Source organism: Haemorhous mexicanus, chromosome 3 (assembly GCF_027477595.1).
Source record: "Haemorhous mexicanus isolate bHaeMex1 chromosome 3, bHaeMex1.pri, whole genome shotgun sequence".
In the NCBI taxonomy this organism is placed as follows: Eukaryota; Metazoa; Chordata; class Aves; order Passeriformes; family Fringillidae; genus Haemorhous; species Haemorhous mexicanus.
The window spans coordinates 108,457,448-108,475,196 of record NC_082343.1 but is presented as its reverse complement, the minus strand read 5'-3'; the positions used below and the strand labels follow the sequence as shown (position 1 = coordinate 108,475,196).

Sequence of the window (17,749 nt, the reverse complement as noted above, 5' to 3'; positions counted from 1 at the left end):
CATTGAGGGATGAACTGTGGGAATTATCACTGAAGTGTCAATAGTTGGAAGGTAGTTCATGCCATTAATAAGATGCTTTAACTTTTGGTCAGCCCTGTAGTGATCAAGTAGTTGGATTAGATTATTCCTTCCAGCTGAAATATTCTATTATAAGTTAATTCACAGTAGCACTGTAGGCCTTTGATAGCTCAGAGAGCGATCAAATGGGTTATCCTGGAGATCCGTGGCAGTATTGAGGCTTAGTGTACCCTAATTTGGAAATTACCAAGACTAATGAAAGAACTCCAGGTGGCACAAACATTTAAGAGAAGAGCAGGAAATTCAAACACACCACAAGTGGATTCAACACTTGGTTGAAATGGAAAATTCTTTTGCTAAGTGTACACTTGACTCGTTGGTGTCCAAATTGACCAACCACTGGCTCAGAACTAACATCATTGTCTTACAGAACATTTCAGCATAAGAGGCACAGAAACATGACAGTTGTTATTATTCTCAGTGTGATGTGTTCTTCTACATCTGCTTCAGCTGCAGCAATAAAAATTAAAGTGGTGGACAGCAGTTACCAATGGCCAGCACTTCAGAGACTTGAACTACTTTGCAGGCAGAGGGGGAGTCTCTAAACAATAATTTGCAGCATAGAAGAGGGCAGAGGCTAGAGGAGCATGCTTTGCGTGAGAGGTGGTAGCCAAAAATCTTTGGACAGTCAGTTGAATAGTAGTGCATGCAGACCTCCTCAGTACAAGATGTCAAAGCCAGCACTGTTAATTTGAGTCAGGACACCACCATTGTCACCTTCCATTTTAAAACAGTAGTGACCATCCAGTCACTGACAAGGTTAAGTATAAACTCCTTAACCTGGTGATAATCATCCCTGACTGTCATTAATCTTTCTTTAAAATATTTAATAGGGAAAAGAGTTATAAAGGATAACAAACTAAGTATGAAAACTATTTTCACTTGAGGCTTTGACATTTTTTTCTTTCCCTCAACATCAAAAAAGCATTTCAGTCTCTGGTAGCAGACCATTTGAGGAAGACTGCTGTGTGCTGTGGCATCATCCTTTTGTTCACATCCCCATGGGGCTGCAGATGGGTCAGTGATCTGTTTGTCATAAATTCACATCATTTCAGGAATGAAGAATTGTCTAGGATAGAAAGGTTTAGTGATCATCAATCAGTATGTAATATTTGGAGTTACAGAGGAGAAGTTTTTTGTAAAGTCAGGATATATTTTCTAGGATGTCGGACTACTTGCAGATATTCTTCCCACATGCTGAAGCAAGCAGCTACAGCAGTGTGATACTGCCCAGGCTACTTGTCCTGTCCTTTCCTAATTCAGCTCCCTCTACTTCCCTCCCTCATGGCAAAGGTAGTTAAACACTTCATTAGTTCAAACTAAATACTTTAGGTTGTGAATTTTAACATGAGCTGGGTGTCTTTGCGTCTTGCTTTTGAAGAAGCAAGAGTTGATAGGCAAGACTGACAGAAAAGCTCTGGCTGTTGCAGTCTTTTCCAAAAATCCTAAGGGTAGTGGTGCTATAAACAAAAGAATATAAATTGTGTCTTTACCCAGAGTTTCAATTGAGCTGCAGTTGCTGCAAGTCATTTGTGTTAGAATTGACAAACATCTCAAAGTTTTGTGAGTAGCTGCTGTAACAAAGAAAAACCCTTCTTTGGAGGGGAAGAGGAGAGAACAAAGGAAAGAGTCTTACTGAGTTCAAGAGCTTTTTGGCACTTTTGTGGTCTGGAGGAGAAACTTTATGTTTCAGTATTTGCAAGTATCCATCCTGACTTCCATGAGGGTCTGTTATAACTAATATAGCCATAAGAAAATGTATAGGTGCTATTAAACTAGCAAAATGTGAAAATACTTAACAGGATGAAACGGACAATTCCTAGCAGAAATTTTGCCTTTGTTTTAATAATATTATTTTGTTTGTTGTTCAAATAAGGTAGACTAATATGTTTATGCAATAGAAATTGGGAAATCATTTTCCCATATGAGACCTCACAGTCATGTAGCCATCCCTTGAAACAATGAACATAATCTCTTCATTCAAATTGAGAACAACCTAATCTGTTTCCTGACCTTACAGTGGAAATTGCATTTCCTCAATCATTAGTTCTTTCTTTTATAGATTTTACTTAAAACTGTCCGTAGAAATCTAAATATGCTTGCAGTCCATTTTTTTATTTCCTGTCTTTGTTTGCAACTTTTACTTCAGCTTAAAAGTGTAGTTGTGAAATATAACTATTTTAAGGTGATTTCAAACAAATTTTCAGCAACAGATTTTTAATACATTTTCAAGTGTTAATCACCTATACAACACATACTTTGTTAGTTTTTCATTGTAATAGCTCAAGCTTTATCTTAGCTGATTAATGGGGTTGTTCTCCCTGTAAAGTTAACATCCCTCTGAAGCTGTTCTGAAGATATTTATTTCTGTTTCTGCAAGCAACATGTTCTCTAACAACTTTTTTCTAAGTATTACCTTTCTGTGCTGGGGTTTGCTCTGGTTTAATTTTGAGTTTGCCATTGTCATCAGTTAGTTCCAGTAGCATTTAGCTCCACCAAACTAGAAATCAAGGTTATGGTTGTTGTATGTGTGATTTAAGCAGCTTCTCAAATTTGCAAATAACTAAAACTTTCCAAGCCTCAGAAACTAGGAAAAGAAATCTTAGACTGGCAGGATTTTCCATTATGCCTAGGGGAGAGCTGAGGGGGAGGGAATTTGATTCCTGTTTTGGAAAATCTGTTCCTTTTAAAAAATCTTGTTCAATAAGTTCCTGGTGAGATTTTTCTGTCATAGTAATGCTGTATGAGATGGGGCTAATAGTGTGAGTTTTTTGAGTGAGTTGAAAGGTTGGGCCTTTTTTTTCTGTTAAAAAATTAAATGTCTTGCAACTTAATCAGTGAGATATCACCTTATTGCCTGCCTGCTTGTGACTGCCAGTTTTGATAGCAGACGTGGCTGGAAAGAGGAAATATGTCCATCTTTCCCCTCTCTTTGATTTGAAGTAGCTGAAAAAGGAGTATTTTGTGATGTATGCAACATGAACTTGGACTGAAAGAAAAGCATGAGAAATTTTTGGTGAAATGCTTTAAAAGAACTTCCCTAGATAGAGGAAAATTACAGTGCTGAATTTTGCAGATACTTGGGTTGTATTTTTAGTATTTTCCAGCATGTAGTGCATGGAATAGGCAGCTTAATGTGAACTGTCATCAGGGTAGGGAAAAGGAGAGTTATTGCAGTCACCTGACTGTGCATGCAAGTTTGCTCTGTATGGCTTCTATTCTTTAGAGACTTTTTCCTAATCACTCCTTCCAGTCACATTTGCTGTTTCTGTGTGTCTGCACAGTTTCTGACCTTTTCAGCAGCATTTCAAACTGCAGGTGTTGGTTTCAATCAGTGAGGAACTTGACCAGTTCCCCGCACTGCATATTGTCACATGTGATGTCAGGTGGTGAGCTGCTACCTCCTTCATGTCTGCTTTGTGTTAGTTGTGTCTTTATTAAATATCTTCACCAGTGTCCTTGTGCTGTCCAACATACTCCTTTATAGTTCCCCCTGCCTTGATGTCTCCAAATACCTGGCAAGCATTGTCGAATGTCTTCATGTGAATGACTGCTTTATCTCACTTTACCAATTTGGTTTCTTGTTGTATCAGTCTTTGTAATATGTTTTACACTTAAAGTTCTTTGAAGTGGAGTCCTTCATATTTTAGTGCTTTTTCAGTAATTAGCATAGGGAGAGCCTGGTTTGATATTACAGCAAACAAATGGCATGTGGTCAACTGTGCATTATTTTATTTACATATAGATAAACTTTGGTGTGTGCTTGTGCAGCAGTGGCTCTGCACAGAGTCCATTCAGGTCTGTGAGGAGTTACTAGCAGCAGCATAAACCTGAACTGTAGTGCTGCTTCCAGAGGGAGTGTGGGCTGGGAGTGGCCTTGGAGCACTACAGTGGGAACCAGAGGCCTGAGCTGGTGGTGTATGGAGCCAGCTGGAGTTTTTTTTGCGTTCATTCCCATGTGCTCCAGGTTCTAGGCGAGATTGTGAGTGAGGCCTTGTTCTAAAAATGGTCATTGTGTAGTTGTGGAATTTTGTCCTAAAGTTAAAACTTGTTGTAGGCATTCTAGGAGAGTTTTGCATGGCATCCAGGTCGTGGGAGCCAAAAAAGGCTGCATATAGGCTTTCAAGCCTTCTGCATTTGCAGCAAATTTCTTGATACGTTCTTATTCATTTCCTTACATTATTCATGGTGTCAAGAAAATAAAAATGTGTGTTAGTGTTAGTTCTTTTGCTTAATCTAAGTTCTTATCTGTGGGTTTAGGATGCTGTTTGCCTTTTTTAAAATGTGATTTAAAATTGGTGGTTTTGAAAATATGAAACTGCTGTATTGCACTGAGGAGCTGCATTTAGCTTTCTGAACTACCTTGACTTGGTACCATTACATTAAAGTCAGGGTGAAGAAGGCCCTTGTGTGTCTTTGTGAAGAGTTATGTGAAAGCTTTTTTCTCTTCAGTGTAAAGAAGAAGAGAAAAGCAAAGTGGATAAATAGTGAAGGGAAGCCTGTAGTTGGGTAAATGATTTCAGGGAATACTTTATTTTGTGCAAAGATGAATAACCTGGAATTTAGACATCTAACCAGAGATTTTGCTCATAAAACAACTGTCTAATATTTTTTTAGATGATAATTCAAATGTGGGTTGTTTCTATTCACAATTTCTGCTTTTGCCTGCCCTACGTACTGTGCCTGTTCATGTAGTGATAGTGGCTTTTACATGTAACTCCTCTGAAATTTTTGGCTTCTTAATGAAAAAGTTGAAGTATTTGGCTTTAAATCTATTGAAGCACAGATGTATCAATAGCAATCTTTGAACTAATTTTTGTTAAAAAGTTTTTGTTGCTTCAATTTCAATTCTAAATAGCCTGCTTTATTTTTTTGCTTTTGTTTACTATTGTTGGTATAAAGTTTTTGATGCTATTTTAGACTGTCTTTTAGTTCCTTTGGAGGACTATGCTAGCCAGCACTTAATGAAATATTAATGTCCAAAGCTAGGCTGCAGCTCTTAGTTATTAGAACTGATGCTTACTGAGGTAAAAGTAGTCTCTAGCTGTGTTTTTTAGAGTTGGCTGGTTTTTCCAGCTTTTAGGCAATTGTAGAAATCTTGGAGTAATTTATATGCGTGTTGTCCAAAGAGAACATCCTTAGAAAACAGCTGAAATCATTGATAACAGCAATTTCTTTAAATGTCCGTTCACCTGCTGTAGACAGATAAGTAGAAGCCACATATGCTTCCCTGTAGCAAGGGAAGAACTAAAAAAATACACTAAAAGAAGTTAGTTTTACTATTCCCTGGCTCCCCTTGAATTATGCAGAATTTAAAAGTGCAAAAGAATCAAGGTGGATTCTGAAGCAGACTAACATATACTTGAAACCTTGGGGTTTTTCACTGTTACTTTGTGCTGGGGATACAGAGAAGTTGTGTGTTGTGTCAGCACCTTTCCTTGCAAAAGCTAGTTATTTGTAGTGGAATGAAGAGTCTAGAAATTCCAGGTTTTTTGTTTGTTTAGGTGGTTTTGGTTTTTTTTGTTTTTGTTTTTGTTTTGTTGTTTTTTTTGTTTTTTTTTTTTTTTTGTTTTGTTTTTTTTTTTTTTTTTTTTTTGTTTTGTTTTGTTTTGTACTGTCGGCTGTTCAGTTCATTGCATAAGAACTAGGTAGTTTCATCTCTGGTTGTAGCACCCACTTTGAGAAGATCAGACTGTGTTGGTATCATCTACTTTCTTCTTGCCTGCTCAGGAGAGGGGGAAAAAAAGCAGAACTGAAAGGCCAGCAGCTTGTTCAAATGGTACTGGATCGTGAGGGAGAAGAATTCATGATGCTGGAAACTTCTGGGCAGAATTACTGGGAGAACTTCAGTTTTTCCATGTGTTACTGAAAATAAAATCCTTGAGAAATTAATATTTTGTGTGGCAAATGAATCTTCCATATTCTGGAGGAAACAAAATGAAAGTAAATGCTCTGAAGAAGGGGATTGTTACTTAGCAGTTGCTGGGGGTGAGAGGAATGTTTGTGATATCAGCTCTACAATAACCCAAAATAAAACTGTTTTCTGCAAATTTTGTTAGAGTGACTTCTGAAATTTCCTCAGCTCCACTTTTAATAGGTGTGGTGTCCATGTGTATGTACATACATGTGAAATAATTTTCTTCATATAAATGATACTGTGTATAAATGAGTTATGTTCCATGGGATTCCTTAGGATCACATTAGGATGGTGTTAAAACCCCGTAACAGAAACAGAAATTTAGTCTGGTGTTTTTTTTTTGTTTTGTTTTTTTGGTTTTTTTTTTCTTTTTTTTTTTTGGCTTTTTAGACATTTGTGTAGGGGAGATGTTCTGTTTCAGATTCCTTGGTAACAAACAGAAAAGTGAAGATAGTTGAGATTTCTAAAGAAAACACATCAGCAGAAAGAATATTGATTAAAATGTAGAACATTAATTTATGGAAATTTTACTTGATTCCAGGCCTGTGGATTCCAGTGTTCCAATTCTTGTTAACACATTTATTACAAGCTTTTTGACTCTATTAGAATGAAAGCTATGTTTCATTAATCATTACAAAATACAGTGAGATAAATTGTCTAGTTTAGTTCCTGCTTGTTTGTAGATATCTCTAGAATTTATACAGAGTTTTCATCTTCAGAAAAAGCAAAGTTTTAAGCCTTTTTTTAATCGTATATTGCCTAGAAAGCACTCAAAGTTTTTTTTAAGTTTTTTGATTTCCTAAATAAAGTTTTTGAGTGAGAGCAAATGATGAAGTAATGAAAGCTGATGTCTCAAAACAGCAGCACATCAAATTAATGTCACGCTTCTGTATAGAAGTAGCAGGATTGTTATTACTCACTGACAGAGCATTTCTGTGTAGAACAGGATAATAACGGTTAGAAATTTTGCTCTTAAATTCCTCTAAACTTCTGTTACACCACTTGTAGCACTTGCCACTGCTAACAGAGAGAGTATGCTGACTAACCAGCTTAACGAGAAGTGTAGATATTTAAAATTAGGAAAAAAAAGAGTTTAGTCATATGCATATAAGTAATCAGCAGCAATTAAATTAAGCATGTTAAGACAGAAACTGCAACTCATATTTAATTTCACAGCTTTGTTTCCAAATTTCTGAGTATATTTAGTGTCTTCCTTTTCTTTCTGGTATATTTATGAAGGATCATTGGAGTGAGTGTTGCAGAATAATGTGTGCAGCAAAGGAAGGTGAAGAGTCGCAGCACAGAAAGGTGAAGAGTCTCACCAAACTACATGGGATTTGTACCTAAGCTGTTTCATATTCATGATTAAACCTGTATGAAAAAAATTACTTGTGTAAAAAATAAGTCATCAGTTTGATTTCTGAGCCATAAAGGACCAGTCAGCCACTTTTTTTAAGAATTACTTGTAGCTCATTTAAATAATCTAAAATGTGTATGGGAAATATTATTTTGATCACTTGTTCTAATTAAATTTTTTAAAATAATTTCCTGTTTACAGAAGTTCTCACTGGACAAGTTTTTATGGGTTTTTTTCTTCCATTTTGTAAAATTATACAGCACACTTTTTATCACATTTCTAGATTTTTATTTTGCATACTTCTATTTCCCTCCCTGCTGTGCTGTACATTTCTTAGAAACTCTTTTGAATGGATAACTTCTTACACAATTAAAAAACGGAGAAACCTGCTAAGGTTTAGTCTGAACTATATGCCCTATTTATGTAGGAATATATCACTTCAGCTTTTCAAATGGTGCAAACAGTGTAACTGTTACAAATGGTTATGAAATCTGGTTTCAGTACAAACACATTCATTTATGTGAGCCTGGTAGCTCTGCCAGTATTTGGCTGTGTAGATTAAAATCCTGAGCTTGAGGACATTTGACAGTAGTTTAGGAAAACTTGTACAAACAGTTCTGCCAGTCTTAGGGCAAAGCTTGAACTGGTTGGGTGGGAAAGAGAAGCATGAAAGCCTGTGCAAAAAAGAGGCAAGTTTCTTATGTGATTGAAGAGTTCATTTTTAGGGGAAGCAAGTGCAATTTCTTAGAATCTTTAGCTGACTTTGAGTGAACCATCATGTAGTTCTGAAACAGGGGGCAAGATGTCCATCATTTTCCTCTGCTGTTCTTTGTGGATAGTAATGATAAAATAATCATTTCTCTGTATCATCTGTTGGCAGAAGACTATGCTAAGTAAGGACTATTTACTGAGTAAATCAGTATTTTCCAAACTTGATGGTGACTTTTGAGATACTATCTAGCATACTTTGACATATATATAACACAGATGCATTTTTATACATGCTGTTGATAAAAACCTAGAGAATTCATTTCTCCTTTGTGCAGGCTTTGAGGTTATTGATATTCCTGTTGAAAACAAACAGGCAAAGAATGTGAGTTGGCTTTTTCAGCAGGCTGGACTCTGCTTTGGAGGAGGTTATTCCCCTGCCCCTTTAGTGTGCTGCAAAAACTCTGCCTCAAAATCTGCTCTTTTCTGTTGTTGGCAATATTCTCAGTGCTGCTAGGGTTGCTTCTTAAACTACAATACAAAGCTCACAAGGAAATAAAGCACAAGAGCCTTAAGATGCAGAGTGAGTGCTGAGCCAAGCCAACTAAATTGAGAAATTTGATCTTGTTAGAATATTTGGATGTACTAGGGATCATAGATTGCAGAAGTATAGTACTGCTCAGTCTGAGAATGAGTTAAGAAGCCAAAAATACTGCAGTTGAAGAATTATTCACTTCCTTGCAAAAGTTTTGGTTGGTTCTACAACACTCTATTTTAACACAGTGAAAATTGTTAAGTGCTCACTGGAGGAAGATGTACTTTTGAGATTGTAACCATATAAATATATGTTAGAACTTAAAATTGGTTGCCTAAGTGCCTTATACCTTTTTTGTTTGGACTGCTTAAGGAGCCTGGAGATTTTGTAGTATTCTGTGAAATTTTCAGTTGTGTTACTCTTCCATGTGGCCCTCAGAAAACCTTGCCTCTTATCAAAACACAGTACCCATTGACTTTTAATTACTTGGGAGCAGCAACTTTCATTAACCGGTTTGGTAGTAAGTAAGTGAACCTCTGGTTCTCTGATGCTTCCAAGAGGTATGAGAAGATGCATCTACTCAGAAACAGCTTTAATCAAACAGATGTCTTTTTTTTTTAATTAATGTTACAGAAAATAATTGGTGCTTAGGGTCAAAACAGTTCAGTTGTGCATCTTCTAGTTTCCTGTTCAGCTACTCAGCAGCTTTTGTTGACTGGGTGTACTGTGGGTTGGCCTCTCAATCAAAGTAAGGATGTTTTATGTAATTTTAAATAATTATATTTAAAAATTACAAAATATTTCTACTCTGTAATATTACAAAAATATTACAGAGTAGAAATCTCATAACAGGTTTGGAGATGTGCAGTTTAGGCTACTGGTATAGTTATTCTCTCATGTCCTTTGTTATGAATCTGTTCTACATTTCTGTCTGATATTTGTATCAAAAATACTATTTTTATTTTGTAATTTCAAGTTGGCCACCTCTCTGAGGTTTTTGTTGAGCTGTCTTTTGGGGAGCTTTTTAAATGTCTTGTCAAGTGTCTGACTTGGCTTTACAATACAGTGGTCAGCTTCATGGAGGATGGATTGGCAGAATTGCTGTGTATTGGGTTTTCAAAGTAGTTTTAGTTGATCATAATATTAAGTCTCTGCCGTAAGCATATCTTATATATTGCATAAGATAAGTGCTACAGAAGAGCCACCCCTGTAGAAAACTGCTGGAAGGGTGTTTTGCATTGAAGACATTCAATAAAATTTAGAAAAAAGCAGAAGCATTTGCAGTGTAAACAGCAACATCTCTTTCTTTCCAGTCCCAGTGCTGTAATTACCAAGTATTCTGTGTTGAATTTCTGGCCTAGGACACAACTTCAACTGCAAAATGTGTCTTTGTCCCAGTGGTTAGGGTATTCACCTGAGAGGGGAGGGATGACATTTGGCATTTCTTAATGCAGAAAATGTGGGTTTCCTACTTTCTGGTCATCTAGTTTAACCACTTTTGATGTATAAAATAAAGTCATATTTTTCTCTTTGATACTGTATTTTTTATTACTATTTTCCACAGGCCTTTTTTTTTTCCAAAGAAGGGGCTGTTCTTTGCTTTTGCAAGAAAATGGTTACAAGCTGGCAAAATTCAGGGTTATTTGAGAGAGTAGTTGTCCCAAGATCTGGGATGCCTGGATTTCAGAAATGGATATTACTGTAAGCAGTGTTTCTTGTGGTAGTCGTAGATGATTTCCAGTTGAGAGTCTGCCTCCCTAAGTCTGCCCTGAGTTATGGAGGGCAGAGTTTCATGTTTCTGGTTGAGTTACCATGTAGGCAGCACTGAGTGGATGCTCCTGTCCCACCCTGCTCTACGCCAAGTTCTCCTTGTTGCTCTCCCCAAGTCAAATCTAGTGTCCTCTTCTCTGTGGTGCTTTAGTGTAGTGGCCTCTTCTCTGTGGTGTTTTACCACAGTGGTCTCTTCTCTGGGTGATCTGGTGAAATTCTTTCTCATGCATGGAAAAGGAGTGAAAAAACCTTCTGAATCAGTTACCACAGTGGTTACCAAGTTCATTTAGGGGGAGTGCTAAAAACTGTTGGGTGAAGGGTGGCAGGACTGTCCTACAGAGTCTCAACAGAGTAAAGGAATGGATTTTGTATAGGCCTCTAGATTTATAAAAAAATATTTTAAATTTCAAGGAGAGGAAGCGTAAACTTGAGAAAGAGTCTACTAAGAGATAATTTTGTTTTTTGAGAGAAATTTAGTGTTAAAATATCATTGCTAATGCTGCAATGAAAAATGGACTAAAATGTGCTGGTATGCTGTGTCTAGAGCCTGTAGAAGAAGATGAGAATTTTCTGTTGATGTGCTAAGGGGGAAGAAATCAGGAATGCTTATGCCATTCTACCTACTTAACAGCAGTATGTGAGGAACTGTTTTACGTAAAGACAGCTTGGTGTGTAATATCTGTTTGTGCATAATTTGGGGGCCCTGTGAAATGATCTGCTGTGTACTGGAAGTTTGAAACCGTTGTCCAACCCCCTGCCATGGGCAGGGGCACCTTCTGTTAGACTAGGTTGCTCAGATCCCTGTCCAGCCTAGCCTTGAGCAGTTCCAGGGATGAGGCAGTGATGTAATCAGACAAAACCAGCAAAAAAACCCCTTGTAAATGTTGAGCAGTTCCACAGGCCTCTTTTTGACTTATGAATTATTCTGTATAACAGAATAATGAATAAAAATACAAAAAAAGGGGGGAGTTAATGTTCTGAATTTATGTTTTAAAAAGTTTTAAAATGTTTCTTTCTGGAACCTATCAGTTAAGTTAATGCTGGTATTGAGTTAGAGAAAATAGAAGTCCTTGGTAATACAGATAATCCCAACCAATGTGTCTCCTTTGGGGAAAGGGCATAGGAGATACACATAGGAGATCCAGCTGGGTGTCATTCTCAATGTTTTCTTCTGTTGTTGTAATGAAAGGGCTGGGTTAGCATTGAAGAAAGACATGGAGATACTGGTGCTGTCTGTGCTTTTTCCAGTTTGTAAACGACCTGTGAAACACAAATTTGTGATACGGGGCAGGATCTTGTGGGCTGTTGTTTTTGGTGGAAAAAAGGACTGTATTTTTTCTCTTGATGCTGGATGGCAATAGATAATGCTAACTTAAAATTTAAATTTTTAAGAGGCCAGTGAGCAAAATTTATGCTCATTGTGCTATAAAATGTATTTACAGTTTCATAAACTTCAGTTTCTTATAATGGTCTTGGAACTGCTTAGAGGAAAAAAGGAGTTAGCTGTGCTCTTACCCTGTTTCTTGGATTGTCTTTTCTCAGAGACAGGGAAGGAGGTGTGGTCATGGTTTTGGACTTCACTGAATTGTGAAAGATAAGCATTTATTATTAGGTCTTGCAACACCAGAAAAACACAATCAAATAAAACCACCACCACTGAAAGTTAAAACCAACAAAAAACCTGAACAACAAACCCCAAACAATCACCCAAAAACCACCACAACCAAAAAAAATGATACCTCTTTCAAGCTTGGTTGTTTATTATCTAACAGTGATTTGGGTAGTGTTTATGGTAAATATAATTTGGGAAGCTTTACCTGCATATTTGTTTAGAGATCATTAGATCAAAACTACATATTGAGACAGAAGTGCCTAAATTAATATTGGTTTTTAATTGAAACTAAAGTGCATGACCTCAGCACAAACAGTGGCCTAGCTAGGTAACATCGTGAGCTCTCTCAGCAGTCTGTAGAAGAAATTATGTTTTCAGAAACTGTAATATTCAAATTCAGAAGTCTTCTAAGTTTGAGTTTCTGATTTTTCTGTTTAAGTAATTGCTCTTCTACTGTTATATTTTCTGTGTGCATGCACAAATATTTGATTATCCCTTGGGGATAATAAAAGTTTGCATAAAATATAAATGTTTTTTAAAATACTAATTTGAAGAAAAATAGCTTTTTGAAGGCTATATTAAAATCTTTCAGTTTTTAAAAATCTAAAATCAAAATTAAAACTAATTTAGTATCAACATTACTGGAATAAGGCTAGTGTGCTGATGTGCCTACCCCATAATTCAGTCTGAAACTAAGTTTGCTCTTCAGTATCTCAGAGGAATTGTTGGAAAATGATTTCACACTCCATCTTAACTAAAACATTGTTCTTCTTGAGGGAATATTTCTTTGAGCTGTGAAATTTCTTTGTCAAAAGCACAGAGACAACCTCAGAAGTTAATGGCTTAGAATGATTGAGACAATAACAATAGTTTGGGAGTAAAATTTTGAGAATGGACTATCTACTGGCCACTTTTTCAATCCTAAGAAAGAGTTGTTTGTGCCAGAATGTTGAAAGCACCAGATTGTTTCTTTGCCTAGTATTTGAGCAGCTACTGAAAAGTGTTAGTTATGTGTTATCAGCTGTGTGGAGTAACTTCAGTTTGTTTTATTGACTGGTGTAAACAGATGGATCTACTGGTGAAAGTAACTCCTCAAGAGAGTGGAGTTGGGAGGGAAATTAATTTTACTTTGAACTTGAATAACTTTGCCTTCCTCATGTCAGTATTGGGTGAGAAAAGAAGGGAAAGAAACAACTCTGAATTTCCTTATTTTATTTGTTTTTCTAAACTTACCCTGGCTTTGAAAAGTCCTTATGGAAACCATTTTCTCAGAAAAGAATGAGCCCAGTGCATTGTGTCTGTGCCATGAAAAAGGAGGTGTTTTGTTGCAGCAGCAACTCTTACTTTAGTAAAATACCTTTCATATTTACAACAATTAAACACCAAACCAAACACCAACCTGTGGAGAAGGAAAAATGTTATTTCCTGGAAGAAAACATAAGGAATTGTGATAATGCACTCAGTTACTAGATTTTAAAAGCAACACATTACTAGTAGGTTTTGTGACCTGCCTTGTGAGCTTTTCTTTGTTTGCTGCCAGGTGTACTCAGTGACAGTTTGCAACAGTTCCTCTCCTTTCTAAGGGATTTTATATGGCCAAATCTTTAATTTCACCTCTTTCTTTTACATTCATTGCAAATGTACTATTGGCTACGGTTCCTATAGTGAGCAATATCTGTACAGATATGTGGAGATTAAACTGATTAAGTCTCTTGGAATTTCTTGCATGTTATTACATTAGCAAAGTACATTAAATTGGTCACTAACTATATCTGGTAATGAAATCCAGACTCATGTTCAGACTAAATGGGGAAGCATATTTTTCCTGTGCTTTCAATATTCAGGAATCTTCAGGAGTACTGAAAACTCTTAAACTTTTATAAAGAAATTTGACTAATGGATTTTTCTTTTGGTTTTCCCTCTGCAGGTTCGATCTGTGGATGAGATGAATCATGAGTTTCAAGCTCTTGCCCTAGAATCTCGGGGAATGGGAGAGGTAATTATTGAGGGCTGAAAATGCAGTTGGTGGTTTGAAATGTTGGTGCTGTTTAAGAAGTCTGAATTATAGAACATGAAACAAAGAGCTTTCTCTTAAGAACGAGTTAATTGTTTCTTTCTTAGGTGAAGAGAAACTAATTACTTTTAGAGAATGTTGGGATTGTTATTGACTGGTTCTGCTGTTCTATGTCATTCTTGTTAGATGAGTGATAGTTCTAGGGAAGTGAAAGGGTAAGTTTTTGTTAGAGTGTACAATTCTATGAAAGGAGGCATGTTTTCAGTCTCACTGTATCTAAGCTAGTGGAACTTGCTACTCCTGAGAAGCCTGGGAGACTGGGATTTGGAAAAAAGGTTTGACTCCAGAAAAATGAACTGGCATATCCAGCAGAAATGTGTGGTAATTTACTATTTTTTCACTGGTAATTACTCCTTAAAAGATTTTAACTAGGCTGAAGAGTGCTATTATGTAATTTAGCTGGAGGGAAGAGGGACTATTTCTTTTGACTGATTTGATTTGTTTGGGTTTTTTTAAGTCAGTGTACTTTAAGGTTGGGGGAAGGAATTTAAGAACATGAAGGATGACTTGGCTCCTTCAAAAGCAGTTTCTGACCTCTTTAGAAGGTAATCGACAAGTATTAGGGTTATTTGCCCTGACAGGAACCTGTTAAAGAAATTCATGTTGAACTAAGATTTCAAATGTGGATCCTTTTGTCTTGCTGGGTATTTACCTAATTCAGTTGCAGTGACAATATTGCAGCCTAACTTTCTTAAATTGATGGTAAGGAGTCTTTATGGAAGCCATAACTGCTGATGAAAAGTAAGTGCTGTGCTCTAGTTGCTGAATGTTTCTGAGCTGACACATGGGCATTCCTACTTGATTTTTTTTTTTTTTTTTCATTTTAATGAAGCATTCAATCAATCACTTGGCTTTTCAGCAATTTTTGCTTCATCCAGGATTGTCTTTGAACTATCTCCCGTTTGAAAAAAATAATAGATGGAGCCCTGTTCTTTAGAAACCTAAGTAGCCACACTGCTCCCCTCCCAATTCTTAAAACTCCTTTTGAAAAGTAAAAGTGTTAGTGAAGTATCTGTGACAGTACCAGCAGTGTGATAGAGTGGATGGGTAAAATTCATGGTGGTATATGATCTTTTGACACCCACAAAGTACTGTAAAAAGATTGAAAGCTGTAAAAAGTGAAAGTGAAGGATGGCACAAATGCCTGGAAATTAAATGACAGAATATATGACTGTTCATACCAATCTTCATTTTAGATTATCTCAGATGGAGGGATGTATTTCTGCATGATTAGGATTCTGTTGGTTTGTTTTCATGGCATTCTGTGTATCTATAAGGATGTTTTAAAAAAACACACACAAAGAGTCAGAATTTTGATCCTGTACTGCAGCATCAGAAATTGATAGTCAATTGTGACCCTGCTCTCCCCAGGTTATTTTGTATTTTGTTTCAATGGTGTCTTCCAGGTATCTTGAGGTAATACAGGTTCACATAGCTAGGTTGACTTACTCAGTAACTTTCTTTATGTATTGCACAACAGTAAAGTAGTTTTGGGATACATTCCATGGCTGTTTTAATCTTCCTTTTGATTATAGCCTTCTAGAATATTAAAGGAAACATCCTCATAAAGTAAGGTAGAATTGGTAGAGGCTCCTACATGGTGTCCTCCATATGCTTTGAAAGGTATGAAAGAGAGGTCATGTCAAGTGAGCTGTTTCTAGCTATTGGGAAATGATTCTTTATTTTCTCTGCCAGGATTTTTCTCTGGACTGAAATTATTTTCTTTTTCATAATTCTAATCCTTACTGATACTTTTCTTCACAACTGGGTATCAATACTTGTAATTAGGAGACTGTTAAGTCTGTTGCAGAAATCTTTCTCTAAATGTGTTTCACAGTTTTAGCTTGGTTAAATTGTTACATTGGTTATTCACAGATGATGCTTCTGGTTCCATCTCCCAAAATCTATGGTGGCCTGTAAGGTCACTTTAGTATTCTGAAGAAATAAGAACACATGGTCCTGTTTCTCTCTCAGCATCTGTTTGCTATATCAGTGCAAGCCAGAATGGGCTGCAGGACTTCAGTGTGACCCACTACAGCCACAAAAAACTTAGTGCCAAACAGAACAGAAAATTAAATCTTCTTTTGATAATGTCTCTTGGTTTAGCTTACAGGGTCAAAGCACACAGAGTTCATTTTAGGAACAAAGTATTCATTTCTAGTGTTCAAACTTCTTTCAGAGAAATTCAGCTGAGACATTCTTTGAGCTTGGTAGGAATAAGTTGTGATCTTAAAGATAAATTTTAAAAAATAATTTAAAAATTCTTCACTCGAGAGTCAGCAATGGAGACTGTGCAGTTTCATATCAGAGAGCTGGTTAGGAGGCAGCGTTAGCATAACTGCTTGTTATTATTTGTGTGTAGTAAAGTGCTTTGTTTGTCTTTGTCTGGCAGACGCCTAACAGGGATTAGTTAGGGTACAGAAAAGGACGCATTTAATGTACTTTTGGGAGAGTTTAGTGAGAAATACGACAACCTTCTCCATTGTTCTTACTTATAATTGGAAGTATCTTTGTAAAGTTTGTGGTTTATTACACTAAATGCAGAAAATGTGGAGGAAAACACATGCTATCAAAGAGTAAAGCACAATGATTTTAACTATTTGTATTGATTTGACATGACTTGTAGATAAAGTCTTTTTCAGTAGAACTAATCAAACACATTGTTTTTCCTGTCTCTTTTGTTTTTCTGAAAAGTACTTCTTTTACTTGAATTCCACAATTAAAATAATTGACAACTGATGGATTGTCAAATAAACAGCCCTAAGACCTTACACCTGCATTTAAAAAGAGCATAGTGTATGTCATACCCTTCTCTCAAAATAAATAATAAATCTAAATCAGTGGCTCTCAGGGAGTTGCAATATTGTTAACTTCATAAAATTGCATTTATTTAAATATTTGAGGGACTTTGTTGTGTAGAAGGTTTGTGAAAATCATTTCAGTAAATGTTTGATCTTCAGTAGTTTAAATTTAGCCTCTCAGTATGGATCATGCATTATGTTTTGTGTTAAAGATACTTTATATTCTTTGTGTACCAAAGTACATGAAGACTGAAAGCAGTTGAATTTGTCTCATTGAAATTTGAGAGTAAGTAGTTTAAAAAAAAAAAAGGCAAACCTCAAAAAACCCAAAACAAACCTTAAAAAGCCCACACAAACAACAGCAGCAAAATCCCCCCCCAAAACAACTTGTACTTTTGCAGTGAGTATTATTGCTTCTTTCTCCCAGGGGACAGTTTTCCCTCTCATACATATCATATGAATGAGTTTTGATACCAAAACCAGTATTGCAGTGTCTTCTGCTCTAAATTTGCTTATTGTTCTTAACTCTGAGTTGTCTGAACATACCTGTCTGATAGAAGAGTTTACTAATTTCTGGGTAAGCATACTTCAGGTAATTCTCATTTTATGGCACTTGAGATATTACTAGATCCTGTTTTATTCTGACAGGGTTGTGTTAGGTGGTGACACCTTCACTTAAGTGTTTTAGAGCTCTCAGCTGGACACATATTTGAAATTGGCTTAGACAGCATTTAAAATAAAATATGATTCCCAAAAGCAAGGTTTTGTAGATAATATTAAATGCTTGCTTTCTGTTCTACCACTCTCCTACAAAATGAAAATGAAGTAATATTGCAAACCTGTTACAAATAGAAAGATAAAAAAGATGTGTATATTCCATAGGCAGATTTGGATTTT

At 36.2% G+C, this 17,749-nt stretch overlaps 1 protein-coding gene across 11 annotated transcripts in view; it reads left to right on the top strand.

The window, feature by feature from the left end:
* PUM2 (pumilio RNA binding family member 2) overlaps positions 1-17,749 on the top strand; it is a 69,495-nt gene that overhangs the window by 9,132 nt on the left and 42,614 nt on the right. For all 11 annotated transcript variants that reach the window (XM_059842944.1, XM_059842942.1, XM_059842936.1 and 8 more), the window contains exon 2: positions 13,905-13,973. In XM_059842944.1, the coding sequence (XP_059698927.1) occupies positions 13,923-13,973 (51 nt within the window). In that variant the 5' untranslated portion in view covers positions 13,905-13,922. The remainder of the gene's footprint in view (positions 1-13,904; positions 13,974-17,749) is intronic.